Genomic DNA, 15,636 nt, shown 5'->3' with positions numbered 1-15,636 from the left:
TCCATTTCTTTCTCTCTCTCTCTCGCTTTCTGTGCCCCATTTCTTTCTCTCTCTCTCTCTCTGCCCCATTTCTTTCTCTCTCTCTCTCTCTCTCTCTCTTTCTCTGCCCCATTTCTCTCTCTCTCTCTCTCTCTCTCTCTCTCTTTCTCTGCCCCATTTCTCTCTCTCTCTCTCTTTCTCTGCCCCGTTTCTTTCTCTCTCTCGCTCTTTCTCTGCCCCGTTTCTTTCTCTCGCTCTTTCTCTGCCCCGTTTCTTTCTCTCTCGCGCTCTCTCTCTCTCTCTCTCTCTCTCTTTCTTTCTCTGCCCCGTTTCTTTCTCTCTCTCTCTGCCCCATTTCTTTCTCCCTCTCTCTCTCTCTCTCTGCCCCATTTCTTTCTCTCTCTCTCTCTTTCTCTGCCCCATTTCTTTCTCTCTCTCTCTCTCTCTCTCTCTCTCTTTCTCTGCCCCATTTCTTTCTCTCTCTCTCTCTCTTTCTCTGCCCCATTTCTTTCTCTCTCGCGCTCTCTCTCTCTCTCTCTTTCTCTGCCCCATTTCTTTCTCTCTCTCTCTTTCTCTGCCCCATTTCTTTCTCTCTCCCGCTCTCTCTCTCTCTCTCTCTCTCTCTCTCTTTCTCTGCCCCATTTCTTTCTCTCTCTCTCTCTCTCTCTCTCTCTTTCTCTGCCCCATTTCTTTCTCTCTCGCGCTCTCTCTCTCTCTCTCTCTCTTTCTCTGCCCCATTTCTTTCTCTCTCTTTCTCTGCCCCATTTCTTTCTCTCTCCCGCTCTCTCTCTCTCTCTCTCTCTCTTTCTCTGCCCCATTTCTTTCTCTCTTTCTCTGCCCCATTTCTTTCTCTCTCTCTCTCTCTCTCTTTCTCTGCCCCATTTCTCTCTCTCTCTCTCTCTCTCTCTCTCTCTCTGCCCCATTTCTTTCTCTCTCTCTCTCTCTCTCTTTCTCTGCCCCATTTCTTTCTCTCTCTCTCTCTCTCTCTCTTTCTCTGCCCCATTTCTTTCTCTCTCGCGCTCTCTCTCTCTCTCTCTCTCTCTCTCTCTTTCTCTGCCCCATTTCTTTCTCTCCCTCTCTCTCTCTGCCCCATTTCTTTCTCCCTCTCTCTCTTTCTCTGCCCCATTTCTTTCTCTTTCTCTGCCCCATTTCGTTCTCTTTCTCTGCCCCATTTCTTTCTCGTTCTCTTTCTCTTTCTCTGCCCCATTTCTTTCTCTTTCTCTGCCCCATTTCTCTACCCCATTTCTCTGCCCAATTTCTCTACCCCATTTCTCTCTCTCTCTCTCTCTCTCTCCCCCCCCATTTCTTTCTCCCTCTCTCTCTCTCTCCTGCCCCATTTCTTTCTTTCTTTCTTTTTCTCCCTTCCTTCCTTCCTTCCTTTTCCTTCTCCTTCCTTCCTTCCTTCCTTCCTTTTTCCTTCCGCTTCCTTCCTTCCTTCCCCTTCCTCCCTTCCTTCCCCTTCCCCTTCCTCCCTTCCTTCCCCTTCCGCTCTCTCCCTTCCTTCCTGCCCCTTCCCCTTCCTTCCTGCCCCTTCCCCTTCCTTCCTGCCCCTTCCCCTTCCTTCCTGCCCCTTCCCCTTCCTTCCTGCCCCTTCCTCCCTTCCTTCCCCTTCCTCCCTGCCCCTTCCTCCCTTCCTTCCCCTTCCTCCCTTCCTTCCCCTTCCCCTTCCCCTTCCTCCCTTCCTTCCCCTTCCTTCCCCTTCCCCTTCCTCCCTTCCTTCCTTCCCCACCCTCCCTTCCTTCCTTCCCCCCTCCACCCCAGTCTCTCTCGCCCGGTCCCCTCTCTCCCTCACCCTCCCCTTGGTAGGAAGAATGAGAAGAGGCAATATAAACTAAATGGTACAATTCTAAAGGGAGGGCAGGAACAGAGAGACCTGGGGTGCACGTATTAATATCTTCGTAGGTGGCAGGACAAGTTGAGAAGGATGTTTTTTTAAAAACAAGTGCATGTGGGATTCTGGGCTTTATTAATATAGGCATGAAAATACAAAAGCAAGGAAATTATACTAAACCTTCATAAAACACTGGTTAGGCCTCAGCTTGAGTATTGTGTTCAATTCTGGGCACCACACTTTAGGAAGGATGTCAAGGTCTTAGAGAGGGTGCAGATGGGATTTACTAGAAATGTGCCAGGGATGAGAAGCTGGGGTTTTCTCCTTAGAACAGAGAAGGTTAAGGGGAGATTTGATAGAGGTGTTCAAAATCATGAACGGCTTTGATCAGAGTAAGTAAGGAGAAACTGTTTCCAGTGGCAGAAGCGTCAGTAACCAGAGGACACAGATTTAAGGTGATCGGCTAAAGAGCCAGAGGGCGTCATGAGGAAACATTTTTTTTAAGCGGCGAGTTGGAATGCGCTGGAATGCGCTGCCTGAAAGGGTGATGGAAGCAGATTCAATGGTAACTTTCAAAAAGGAACTGGATAAATAATTGAAGGGAAAACATTTACAGGGCTATGGGGAAAGAGCAGGGGAATGGGACTAATTGGAGAGCTCTTTCAAAGAGCCGGCACAGGCATGATGGGCTGGATGGCCTCCTCCTGTATGTCTATGATACTATGATTAAAGGGTATGGGGAGTGAGCAGGAGGGCGGGATTAGACTGTGTGAGATATTGAAGGGCACGGGGAGTGAGCAGGAATAGGATTAGGTTGTGTGGGATATTAAAGGGTACTTGGAGTGAGGGGGAAAGTGAAATTAGACTTGATGGGTTATTAAAGGATATGGGGAATGAGGGGGAAGTGGGATTACACTGGGTGGGTTATTAAAGGGTACAGGGAGTGAAGGGGAGAGTGGATAAGAACATAAGAAATAGGAGCAGGAGTAGGCCAATCGGCCCCTCGAGCCTGCTCCGCCATTCAATAAGATCATGGCTGATCTGATCCCAACCTCAAATCTAAATTCATGTCCAATTACCTGCCCGCTCCCCGTAACCCCTAATTCCCTTTTACTTCTAGGAAACTGTCGATTTCTGTTTTAAATTTATTTAATGATGTAGCTTCCACAGCTTCCTGGGGCAGCAAATTCCACAGACCTACTACCCTCTGAGTGAAGAAGTTTCTCCTCATCTCAGTTTTGAAAGAGCAGCCCCTTATTCTAAGATTATGCCCCCAGTTCTAGTTTCACCCATCCTTGGGAACATCCTTACCGCATCCACCCGATCAAGCCCCTTCACAATCTTATATGTTTCAATAAGATTGCCTCTCATTCTTCTGAACTCCAATGAGTAGAGTCCCAATCTACTCAACCTCTCCTCATATGTCCGCCCCCTCATCCCCGGGATTAACCGAGTGAACCTTCTTTGTACTGCCTCGAGAGCAAGTATGTCTTTTCTTAAGTATGGACACCAAAACTGTATGCAGTCTCACCAATACCTTATATAACTGCAGCAATACCTCCCTGTTTTTATATTCTATCCCCCTAGCAATAGAAGCCAACATTCCGTTGGCCTTCTTGATCACCTGCTGCACCTGCATACTAACTTTTTGATTTTCTTGCACTAGGACCCCCAGATCCCTTTGTACTGCAGTACTTTCCAGTTTCTCGCCATTAAGATAACTTGCTCTCTGATTTTTTTCTGCCAAAGTGCATAACCTCACATTTTCCAATATTGTATTGCGTCTGCCAAATCTCCGCCCACTCACCCAGCCTGTCTATATCCCCTTGCAGGTTTTTTATGTCCTCCTCACTCTCTACTTTCCCTCCCATCTTTGTATCATCTGCAAACTTTGATATGTTACACTCTGTCCCCTCCTCCAAATCGTTAATATAGATTGTAAAGAGTTGGGGACCCAGCACTGACCCCTGCAGAGCACCACTGGCTACTGGTTGCCAGTCCGAGAATGAACCATTTATCCCAACTCTCTACTTCCTGTTAGATAACCAATCCTCCACCCATGCCAGAATATTACCCCCAATCCAGTGATTCTTTATCTTGAGCAATAATCTTTTATGTGGCACCTTGTCGAATGCCTTCTGGAAGTTTCAATACACTACGTCCACTGGTTCCCCTTTATCCACCCTGTACGTTATGTCCTCAAAGAACTCAAGCAAATTTGTCAGACATGACTTCCCCTTCATAAAGCCATGCTGACTTTGTCCTATTAAATTATGTTTATCCAAATGTTCCGCTACTGTCTCCTTAATAATAGACTCCAAAATTTTACCCACCACAGATGTTAGGCTAACTGGTCTATAATTTCCAGCCTTCTGCCTACTACCCTTTTTAAATAAGGGTGTTACATTAGCAGTTTTCCAATCTGCCGGGACCTTTACTGAGTCCAGAGAATTTTGGAAAATTATTACCAAAGCATCCACAATCCCTACTGCCACTTCCCTCAAGACCCTAGGATGTAAGCCATCAGGTCCAGGGGATTTTATCCGCCTTGAGTCCCATTAATTTACTGGGTGGAATATTTCATGGAGTGGGGGAGAGAGTGGGATTAGACTGGGTTGCTCATATGGAGAAAAACACTGGCACAGACTTAATGGGCTGAATGGTCTGTTTCTGTGTTGGAACCTTCTATGCATCTTTGCTTTGTTCTGTTGATAGCTCGCACAACAAAAGCCATTGGGAAAGGAAAGTTTTCCTTGATTGTATGAATAAATTTAGTAGCAATATTATTAAAATGCCTTTTTTTATATAAAAAATAAACAGAACATTGGAACTAGTATTTCAAGAATCTGGTTGGACTTTTGATATACCTTCTTATCGGTATGTTGCCCCCAAGACCCTGTTTGCGAATGGAACTGTGTATCCCCCCAATGAAGGCTTCTGTCCATGCAGAGAGTCCGGGGTTCTAAACGTCAGCACGTGCAGACACCGTGAGTATCTGAGCTTCTATAAACTCATAAAAAAGAAAATATTTTGATTTATTTGTCCTCCTGACATCCCGAAGTGCTTCACCAGCAATGACTTACTTTTATAGTGCAGTGACCATTAAGTCCCTATAGACAGAGTTTCAGGAGCTAAGGAGGAAACTGAAGAGTAGGTCCTCAAAGGTGGTAACCTCTGGATTACTCCCAGTGAGTATAGGAACAGCAAGGTAAAGCAGGCGAATGCATGGCTAGAGAAATGATGCAGGAAGGAGGGCTTCAGATTCCTGGGGCATTGGGACCAATTCTGAGGCAGGAGGAACCTGTAAAAGATGGACGGGTTGCACCTCAACAGAGTTGGGACCAATGTCCTCGTGGGGAGGTTAACTGGTGCTGTGGGGGAGGGTTTAAACTAATTTGACAGGGGATGGACACCAGGATGCAGCATCAGAGAGGAAAAACAAGGTGCAGAGAGGACTGGAAGAGGCAAACAGCATTAGAATAATGAGTAGTTCAGAAATAGGAGGGATCAGACAGGGGAGAAATACAAGGTAGACTAAGGTGGGTTCGGAGTGCATGTGCGTAAATGCACGAAGTGTGGTAAATAAGGTTGGTGAGCTGCAGGTAGAAATTGCCACATGGAATTATGATATAGTGGCAATAATGGAGACCTGACTCAAACAAGGGCATGAAAGGGAAGTAAACATTCCTGGCTACAATGTATTCAGAGAAATAGGGAAGGGAAAAAAGGAATAGGTAGTGGCAATAATTGATCAAAGATGCTGTTACAGCCCTGGTAAGGAATGGTGTACTTGAGTATTCAACGACAGAGTACATTTGGTTAGAGTTAAGAAGCAGAGCAGGAGCTATTACTGGGTGTATACTATAGGTCACTAAATAGTGGGAAGGAGACAGAGGAGCAAATCTGAAAGCAAATTTCATAAAGATGTAAAAAAAACAATAAAGTAGTGATAAAGGGGACTTCAATGATCCCAATATAGACTGGGATAGTAACAGTGTAAAGGGCAAAGAGGGGTAGGAATTCCTGATGTGTGTATAGGAGAACTTTCTCAATCAGTATGTTTTCAGCCCAATGAGGAAGGAAGCAGTGCTGGATCTAGTTCTGGGGAAGTGGGGCAAGTGGAGCATGTTTTAGCGGGAGAGCATTTGGGAAACAGTGATCACAGCATCATTAGGTTTAGAGTAGTTACGGAAAAGGACAAGGAACAATCAAAGGTGAAGATACTTAACTGAAGGAGGGTTAATTTCAGTACAGCACAGAAGGAAGCCATTCGGCTCATCATGCCTGTGCTGGTTCTTTGAAAGTACTAAAGCAAGGAAGTTATGGTAAATCTTTTATAAATCACTGGTTAGACCTCAGCTGGAGTATCGTGTCCGATTCTGGGCACCACACTTTAGGAAGGATGTCAAGGCGTTAGGGAGGGTGCAGAGGAGATTTACTGGAATGGTATCAGGGATGAGGGACTTCAGTTATGTGGAGAGACTGGAGAAGCTGGGATTGTTCTCCTTAGAGCAGAGAAGGTTAAGGGGAGATTTAAAACAGATGCTCAAAATTATGAGCGGTTTAGATAAGAGTAGATAGGGAGAAACTGTTTCTAGTGGCAGGAGGTTCGATAACCAGAGGACACTGATGGAAGATAATTGGCAGAAAAGCAAGTGGAGAGATGAGGAGAAATTTTTTTTACACAGCATGTTGTTATGATCTGGAATGCGCTGCCTGAAATGGTGGTGGAAGCAGATTCAATAGTAACTTTCGAAAGGAAAGTGGATAAATACTTAAGAGGAAAAATTTCAAGGGCTATGGGGAAAGGGCAGGGGAATGGGACCAATTGGATAGCTCTTTCTAAGAGCCAGCACAGGCAGAATGGGTTGAATGGCCTCCTTCTATGCTGTATGATTCCATATGTAGGTAAAATTCATCAACCTTATGTGCACAGCATGGTCCCACAAACAGCAAATCTGATGAATGATCAATTGATCTCTTTTTAGTGGATTTGGTTGAAGGGCAAATGTTAATAGTGCCCTGGTATCGTTCCCATCTACTCGAAGCACCAGACCAGGCACAGGAGGCGGACTAGGCAGAAGGGCCTCCATTTAACATTTTATCTGAAAACTCCTGTGATAAATTGGCACTCCCTAAGTACTGTACAAAGTGTCAGCCAAGTCTATAGTGACATGGTATAGAGTAATTATTTGGACAGGAGACCAATGACCTATAAAGGATTGACAGGCTTCACCTGACCAAAACTGTGACCTATATCTTTACCAGGGGAGTAACTAGTGCCTTGTGGAAAGGTTTAAACTAATATGATGGGGGAGGAGGAAGAAAAAGATGAAGCAGAAAAGAGAGCAAAAGGCTGAAAAAGGTGTAGGAAAGGGAAAATCAGGAAAGTTTATAAAGAACAAATCAAAAGGGGGATTAAAAAGTGCAAGTCTGCCAAACTAAGGCAGCTTTAATTATATTTATGCAAATACATAATTTTACAACAATAACTTTTACAACAAGGGAGGGAGAAAACAGGGAACTACAGGCCAGTTAGCCTGACATCGGTCGTCGGGAAAATGCTGGAATCCATTATTAAAGAAGTGGTAACAGGGCACTTAGAAAATCATAATATGATTAGGCAGAGTCAACATGGTTTTATGAAAGGGAAATCGTGTTTGACAAATTTATTAGAGTTTTTTGAGGATGTAACTAGCAGGGTAGATAAAGGGGAACCAGTGGAATTTAAAAAGGCATTCGATAAGGTGCCATATAAAAGGTTGTTACACAAGGTAAGGGCTCATGGAGTTGGGGGTAATGTATTAGAATGGATAGAGGATTGGCTAAAGGGCAGAAAACAGAGAGTAGGGATAAACGGGTCATTTTCAGGTTGGCAGGCTGTAACCAGTGGGGTACCGCAAGGATTGGTGCTTAGGCCTCAGCTATTTACAATCTATATTAATGACTTAGATGAAGAGATCGAGTGTAATGTATCCAAGTTTGCTGATGATACAAAGCTTGGTGGCAAAGCAAGCTGTGAGGAGGACACAAAGTGTCTGCAAAGGGATATAGACAGGTTAAGTGAGTGGGCCAGAAGATGGCAGATGGAGTATAATGTGGGGAAATGTGAGGTTATTCACTTTGGTAGGAAGAATAGAAAAATAGAATATTTTTTAAATGGTGAGAAACTATTAAATGTTGGTGTTCAGAGAGACTTGGGTGTCCTCGTACAAGAAACACAAGAAGTTAGTATGCAGGTACAGCAAGCAATTAGGAAAGCAAATGGCATGTTGGCCTTTATTGCAAGGGGGTTGGAATACAAGAGTAAGCAAGTCTTACTACAGTTGGACAGGGCTTTAGTGAGACCTCACCTGGAGTACCGTGTACAGTTTTTGTCTCCTTATCTAAGGAAGGAAATAATTGCCTTGGAGGCGGTGCAAGGAAGGTTCACTCGATTAATTCCTGGGATGAGAGGGTTTTCCTATGAAGAGAGGTTGAGTAGAATGGGCCTATACTCTCTGGAGTTTAGAAGAATGAGAGGTGATCATATAAGATTATGAGGGGGCTTGATAGGGTAGATGCTGAGAGATTGTTTCCCCTGGCTAGAGTGTCTAGAACTAGGGGACATAGTTGCAGGATAAGGGGTCGGCTATTCAAGACTAAGATGAGGAGGAATTTCTTTACGCAGAGGGTTGTGAATCTTTATAATTCTCTACTGCAGAGGGCTGTGGATGCTGAGTCATTGAATGTATTCAAGGCTGAGATCGACAGATTTTTGGACTCTAGGGGAATCAAAGGATATGGGGATCGGGTGGGAAAGTGGAGTTGAGGTCAAAGATCAGCCATGATCTGATTTGAATGGCGGAGCAGGCTCGAGGGGCCGTATGGTCTACTCCTCCTATTTCTTATGTTCTTATGTTCTTACCTTAAAAAGGTGGTATATAAATGCAAGTTAAGAAAAACACCCCAAGGCGCTTCACAGGAGCGATTATCAGACAAAAATTGACACCGAACCACATTAGGAGATATTACAACAGGTGATCAAAAGCTTGGTCAGAGGTAGGTTTTAAGGAGGTGAGAGGTGAAGATACCGAAAGGTTTAGGAAGGAATTCCAGAGCTTAGGGCCTAGGGAGTTAGTTATGGTAAATCTAACACGGTTGAAGGCATGGTCGCCAATGGTGGGGCAAAGGAAATCAGGCATAGACATGAAGCCAGAGTTGGAGGAATGCAGAGTTCTTGAAGGGTTGTAGGGCTGTCGGAGGTTATAGAGATAGGGAGGGTTTCAGCAGCAGATGGGCTGAGGCAGGGTAGAGAAGGGCGAAGGGAGGTGGAAGTAGGCAGTCTTTGTGATGGAGAGGATATGGGGTGGGAAGCTCAGCTCAGGGTCGAATAGGACGCCGAGTTTGCAAACAGTCTGGTTCAGCCAGAGAGAGGGAGATAGAATCGGTAGCGAGGGAACAGAATTTGTGGTGGGGACGGAAGACAATAGCTTCGGACACGCCCATGTTTAATTGGAGGAAATTTCTGATGATCCAGGACTGGATCAGCAGAAATTTCTGATATGCAGCGTGACAAATCAGGGGCAGTGGAGAGATTGAGAGAGGTGGTGGTGAGGTAGAGCTAGGTGTCATTAGTATACATGTGGAGCCTGACATTGTGTTTTTGGATGATGTCACTGAAGGGCAGCATGTAAATGAGAAATGGAATGGGGCCAAGGACAGATACATGGGGGCTCCAGAGGTAAATGTGCGGGGTTGAGAAGAGAAGCCAATGCAGGAGATTCTCTGGCTATGACTGGACAGGGAAGAGTTTTTTATTCACAGTACTTGGAGTTTGAGGCACAAACTTCCATAAGGGTATGATTTTTTTCAATTCATTCTCCGAATATGGGCAGCGCTGGCAAGGCCGGCATTTATTGCCCATCCCTAGATGCCCTTGAGAAGTTGGTGGTGATCACTTCTCATCCAACCAGAGGCAATAGTCTGTTATTTACTCTATCAAAACTCTTCTATTTAATAGAAGTTTTTAAAAATATGATGAGGAATTTTTTTTAAAATTCGTTCATGGGATGTGGGCGTCGCTGGCGAGGTCGGCATTTATTGCCCATCCCTAATTGCCCTTGAGAAGGTGGTGGTGAGCCGCCTTCTTGAACCGCTGCAGTCCGTGTGGTGACGGTTCTCCCACAGTGCTGTTAGGAAGCGAGTTCCAGGATTTTGACTCAGCGACAATGAAGGAACGGCGATATATTTCCAAGTCGGAATGGTGTGTGACTTGGAGGGGAACGTGCAGATGGTGTTGTTCCCATGTGCCTGCTGCTCTTGTCCTTCTAGGTGGTAGGTGCTGCCGAAGAAGCCTTGGGAGGTGCTGCCGAAGGTGCTGCGGGTTTGGGAGGTGCTGCCGAAGAAGCCTTGGCGAGTTGCTGCAGTGCATCCTGTGGATGGTACACACTGTAGCCACTGTGCGCCGGTGGTGAAGGGAGTGAATGTTTAGGGTGGTGGATGGGGTGCCAATCAAGCGGGCTGCTTTGTCCTGGATGGTGTCGAGCTTCTTGAGTGTTGTTGGAGCTGCACTCATCCAAGCAAGTGGAGAGTATTCCATCACACTCCTGACCTGTGCCTTGTAAATGGTGGAAAGGCTTTGGGGAGTCAGGAGGTGAGTCACTCACCACAGAATACCCAGCGTCTGACCTGCTCTCGTAGCATAGTGGTTATGTTACTGGATTAATAACCCAGAGTCATGAGTTCAAATCCCGCCATGGCAGCTGGGGAATTTAACTTAAATTAATTAAATAAAAATCTGGAATTAAAATACTATTATTAATAATGGTGGCCGTGAAACTACCGGATTGTCGTAAAAACCCATCTGGTTCACTAATGTCCTTTAGGGAAGGAAACCTGCCGTCCTTACCCGGTCTGGCCAAGATGTGACTCCAGACCCACAGCAATATGGTTGATTCTTAATTGCCCTCCGAAATGGCCTAGCAAGACACTCAGTTGTAAAATCTCGCTACGAAAAGTCACAATAAGAATAAAACCGGACACCCGGCATCAGATCACTAGGCACCGGACACGACAAAGGCAAACCAAGCCCAGTCGACCCTGCAAAGTCCTCCTCACTAACATCAGGGGACTTGTGCCGAATTTGGGAGAGCTGTCCCACAGACTAGTCAAGCAACAGCCTGACATAGCCATATTCACAGAATCATACCTTTCAGCCAATGTCCCAGACTCTCCCATCACCATCCCTGGGTATGTCCTGTCCCACCGGCAGGACAGACCTACCAGAGGTGGCGGTGCAGTGATATACAGTCAGGAGAGAGTGGCCCTGGGAGTCCTCAACATTGACTCCAGACCCCATGAAATCTCATGGCATCAGGTCAAACAGGGGCAAGGAAACCTCCTGCTGATTACCACCTACCGCCCTCCCTCAGCTGATGAATCAGTCCTCCTCCATGTTGAACACCACTTGGAGGAAGCACTGAGAGTAGCAAGGGCACAGAATGTACTCTGGGTGGGGGACTTCAATGTCCATCACCAAGAGTGGCTCGGTAGCATCACTACTGACCGAGCTGGCCGAGTCCTGAAGGACATAGCTGCTAGACTGGGCCTGCGACAGGTGGCGAGCGAACCAACACGAGGGAAAAACCTGCTTGATCTTGTCCTCTCCAATCTACCTGTCGCAAATGCATCTGTCCATGACAGTATTGGTCGGAGCGACCACTGCACAGTCCTCGTGGAGATGACGTCCCGTCTGAGGACACCATCCAACATGTGTGGCACTACCACTGTGCTAAATGGGATAGATTCAGAACAGATCTAGCAGCTCAAAACTGGGCATCCATGAGGCACTGTGGGCCATCAGCAGCAGCAAAATTGTATTCTAGCACAATCTGTAACCTCATGGCCCGGCATATTCCTCACTCTACCATTACCAACAAGCCAGAGGATCTACCACAGTTCAATGAGGAGTGTAGAAGAGCATGCCAGGAGCAGCACCAGGCGTACCTAAAAATGAGGTGCCAACCTGGTGAAGCTACAACTCAGGACTTACATGCATGCTAAACAGCGGAAGCAACATGCTATAGACGGGTGGTAGTGCCACACAACACGTTGGATGGTGTCCTCGGTGCGAAGACGGGACTTCGTCTCCACGAGGACTGTGCGGTGGTCACTCCTACCAATACTGTCATGGACAGATGCATTTGTGACAGGTAGATTGGTGAGGACGAGGTCAAGTAAGTTTTTCCCTCGTGTTGGTTCGCTCACCACCTGCCGCAGGCCCAGTCTGGCAGCTATGTCCTTCAGGTCTCGGCCAGCTCAGTCAGTATTGGTGCTACCGAGCCACTCTTGGTGATGGACATTGAAGTCCCCCACCCAGAGTACATTTTGTGCCCTTGCTACCCTCAGTGCTTCCTCCAAGTGGTGCTCAACATGGAGGAGGACTGATTCATCAGCTGAGGGAGGACGGTAGGTGGTAATCAGCAGGAGGTTTCCTTGCCCCTGTTTGACCTGATGCCATGAGATTTCATTGGGTCTGGAGTCAATGTTGAGGACCCCTAGGGCCACTCCCTCCTGACTGTATATCACTGTACCGCCACCTCTGGTGGATCTGTCCTGCCGGTGGGACGGGACAGGACATACCCAGGGATGGTGATGGAAGAGTCTGGGACGTTGGCTGAAAGGTATGATTCTGAGTGTGGCTATGTCAGGCTGTTACTTGACTAGTTTGTGGAACAGCTCTCCCAATTTTGGCACAAGTCCCCAGATGTTAGTGAGGAGGACCTTGCAGGGTCGACTGGGCTTGGTTTGCCATTGTCGTGTCTGGTGCCTTGTGGTCCGATGCCAGGTGGTCCGTCCGGTTTTATTCTTATTATGACTTTTCGTAGCGAGATTTTACAACTGAGTGGCTTGCTAGGCCATTTCAGAGGGTGATTAAGAATCAACCACATTGCTGTGGGTCTGGAGTCACATATAGGCCAGACCGGGTAAGGACGGCAGGTTTCCTTCCCTAAAGGACATTAGTGAACCAGATGGGTTTTTACGACAATCCGGTAGTTTCACAGCCACCATTATTAATAATTGTATTTTAATTCCAGATTTTTATTTAATTAATTTAAGTTAATTAATTGAATTTAAATTCCCCAGCTGCCATGGCGGGATTTGAACTCATGACTCTGGATTATTAGTCCAGGCAGATGCATTGGTCATAATTTTCCAAAGCGCTCTAGATTCAGGAAGTGTGGTTTTGGATTGGAAAATTGCAAATGTCACTCCATTATTTAAGAAGGGAGGGAGAAACCAGATAACTATAGACCTATCTGTTTAATGTCAGCTTACTGGAATCTATCGTCAGAGACCGAGTGACTGAGCACTTGGACAAGTATCAACTGATCAAAGAGAGTCAGCATGAATTTGTGAAGGATAGGTCATGTCTGATTAATCTAATTGAATTTTTTGAGGAGCTTATGAGCATGATGGATAGGGGATTGTCTATGGATGTTGTCTATATGGACTTCCAGAAAGCATTTGATAAGGTTCCACACAAGAAATTATTAGCAAAAATGAGAGTGCATGGAATTGGAGGTAACCTTGTGGCAAGGGTTGATAATTGGATGGGAGGTAGGAAACAAGAGAGTGCGGATAGAGAGAATGTTCTCTGATTGGCGAAATTTGACTAGTGGTATTCCCCAGGGATCTGTACTGGAGCCTCAGCTTGTCACCATATATATCAATGATTTGGATGAAGGAATTGAGAGTTGTATATCCAAGTTTGCAGATGATACTAAGTTAGGAGAAACAGTAAGTTGCGTGGATGAGAGCAGGAAGTTACAAAGGGACATAGACAGACTAAGTGAGTGGGTAAAACTCTGGCCGATGGAGTTCATTGTGGGGAAGTGTGAGGTCATCCATTTGGATTTGTGAAAGACAAATTGGAGTATTTTCTTAATGCGTCTAAAAGCAAAGGGATTTGGGTGTCCATGTACACAGATCGCTAAAAGCTAATGCACAGGTACAAAAAGTAATCAAAGAGGCTCACGGAATGTTGGCCTTTATTTCAAGGGAGCTGGAATACAAGGGGTGGAAGTTTTGCTTCAGTTGTACAGAGCTCTGGTCAGACCTCATCTGGAGACTGTGTTCAGTTCTGGGCACTGAACCTCAGCAAGGATATATTGGCCTTGGAGGGGGTGCAGTGCAGATTCACCAGAAAGATACTGGGGCTTAGAGTTAAATTATGAGGACAGGTTGCATAGACTAGACTTGTGTTCCCTTGAGTTTAGAAGATTGAGGGTTGATTTCTGATCAAGGTTTTTAAAATAATAAAGGGACTTGTGTATAAAACTCTGGAGCAGGGATGTTTGTTTCTCCCAATATTCAATGGTTTGACTTGACACTATATTGGTTATAGAGGTTGTTCAGACTTTTTATCGTATAAGATAGTTCAGACTATATTATATTACAGCCCATTAGCAGTAATTAACACTCGCTTTAACAGTGCAATAATAGATTCATATCACCGCCTCGCGCGATTGGACAATCGGCATGCCTGGCTCATTGATGGTGATCTTCCTGATAGTTACATAGCATTAGGCCAAAGGCCAGCATCGATCTGCTGGATGTGTCTAACTATCTGTTCCTCCTCCGATTGTGTTCCTGCTGCCTAAAAGCCAGTCTCTTATCTTTTCAGGTAGAAATAAAATATGTGCCATTCTGCACGTACTGTTTTAACAAAGATGTGGAGATGCCGGTGATGGACTGGGGTGGACAAATGTAAGGAATCTTACAACACCAGGTTATGATTTTAAAATAAATTTGTTGGACTATAACCTGGTGTTGTAAGATTCCTTACATTTGTTTTAACAAATGTCTCATAAATGGTGAGTTAATGATGTGTCAGTCCCTATATCCTGTGAAGATACCCCAATATTCACAGAAGCACGACAAAAGTCACTAAATTAGCTGTTGCCCCCTCCCAAAGTTTACAGCCTTCCTGTCTATTCAGCTGCTTGATTTAGTTCAAAGAACCTTACAGGTCAGAAGGGTCAGAAAGACCTGGAAAGATTATCATTTTTGAGGAACTGTTAAACTCATTATATTCTTTCATTTGATAGGTCCAAGGAGACTTAGAGGTCCATGTACATAGATCAGTAAGGACAGGTACAGAAAATTATCAAAAAGGCTAATGGAATGCTGGCCTTTATATCTAGAGGACCTGAATACAAGGGGGTAGAAGTTATGCTGGAGCTATACAAAGCCCTGGTTAGACCACACCTGGAGTATTGTGTTCAGTTCTGAGCACTCCACCTTAGGAAGGATATATTGGCCTTGGATCACAGAGAGGTTACAGCACGGAAGGAGGCCATTTGGCCTATCGAGTCCACGCTGGCTCTATGCAAAAGCAATCCAACAAGTCTCACTCCCCCGCCCTATCCCCGTAGCCCTGCAAATCTTTTCCTTTCAAGTACTTAGCCAGTTCCCTTTTGAAGGCCATGATTGAATCTGCCTCCACCACCCCCTCGGGCAGTGCATTCCAGATCCTAACCACTTGCTGTGTTTTAAAAAAAAGTTATTCCTCATGTCCCCTTGGGTTCTTTTGCCAATCACCTTAAATCTATGTCCTCTGGTCCTTGAGCCTTCCGCCAATGGGAACAGTTTCTCTCTATCTACTCTGTCTAGACCCTTTGTGATTTTGAATACCTCTATCAAATCTCCTCACAACCGTCTCTGTTCCAAGGAGAACAACCCCAGCTTCTCCAGTCTATCCACATATCTAAAGTCCCTCATCCCTTGAATCATTCTAGTAAATCTCTCTGCACCCACTCTAAGCCTTCACATCTTTCCTAAAG

General features: G+C 45.6%; 1 protein-coding gene across 2 annotated transcripts in view; it reads left to right on the top strand.

Moving 5' to 3' along the window:
- scarb1 (scavenger receptor class B, member 1) overlaps positions 1-15,636 on the top strand; it is a 177,698-nt gene that overhangs the window by 80,758 nt on the left and 81,304 nt on the right. For both annotated transcript variants that reach the window (XM_068006246.1, XM_068006245.1), the window contains exon 7: positions 4,631-4,797. In XM_068006246.1, the coding sequence (XP_067862347.1) occupies positions 4,631-4,797 (167 nt within the window). The remainder of the gene's footprint in view (positions 1-4,630; positions 4,798-15,636) is intronic.

This window comes from Heptranchias perlo, chromosome 25 (genome assembly GCF_035084215.1).
Source record: "Heptranchias perlo isolate sHepPer1 chromosome 25, sHepPer1.hap1, whole genome shotgun sequence".
Classification (NCBI taxonomy): Eukaryota; Metazoa; Chordata; class Chondrichthyes; order Hexanchiformes; family Hexanchidae; genus Heptranchias; species Heptranchias perlo.
This window is presented reverse-complemented; position numbering and strand designations above follow the sequence as displayed.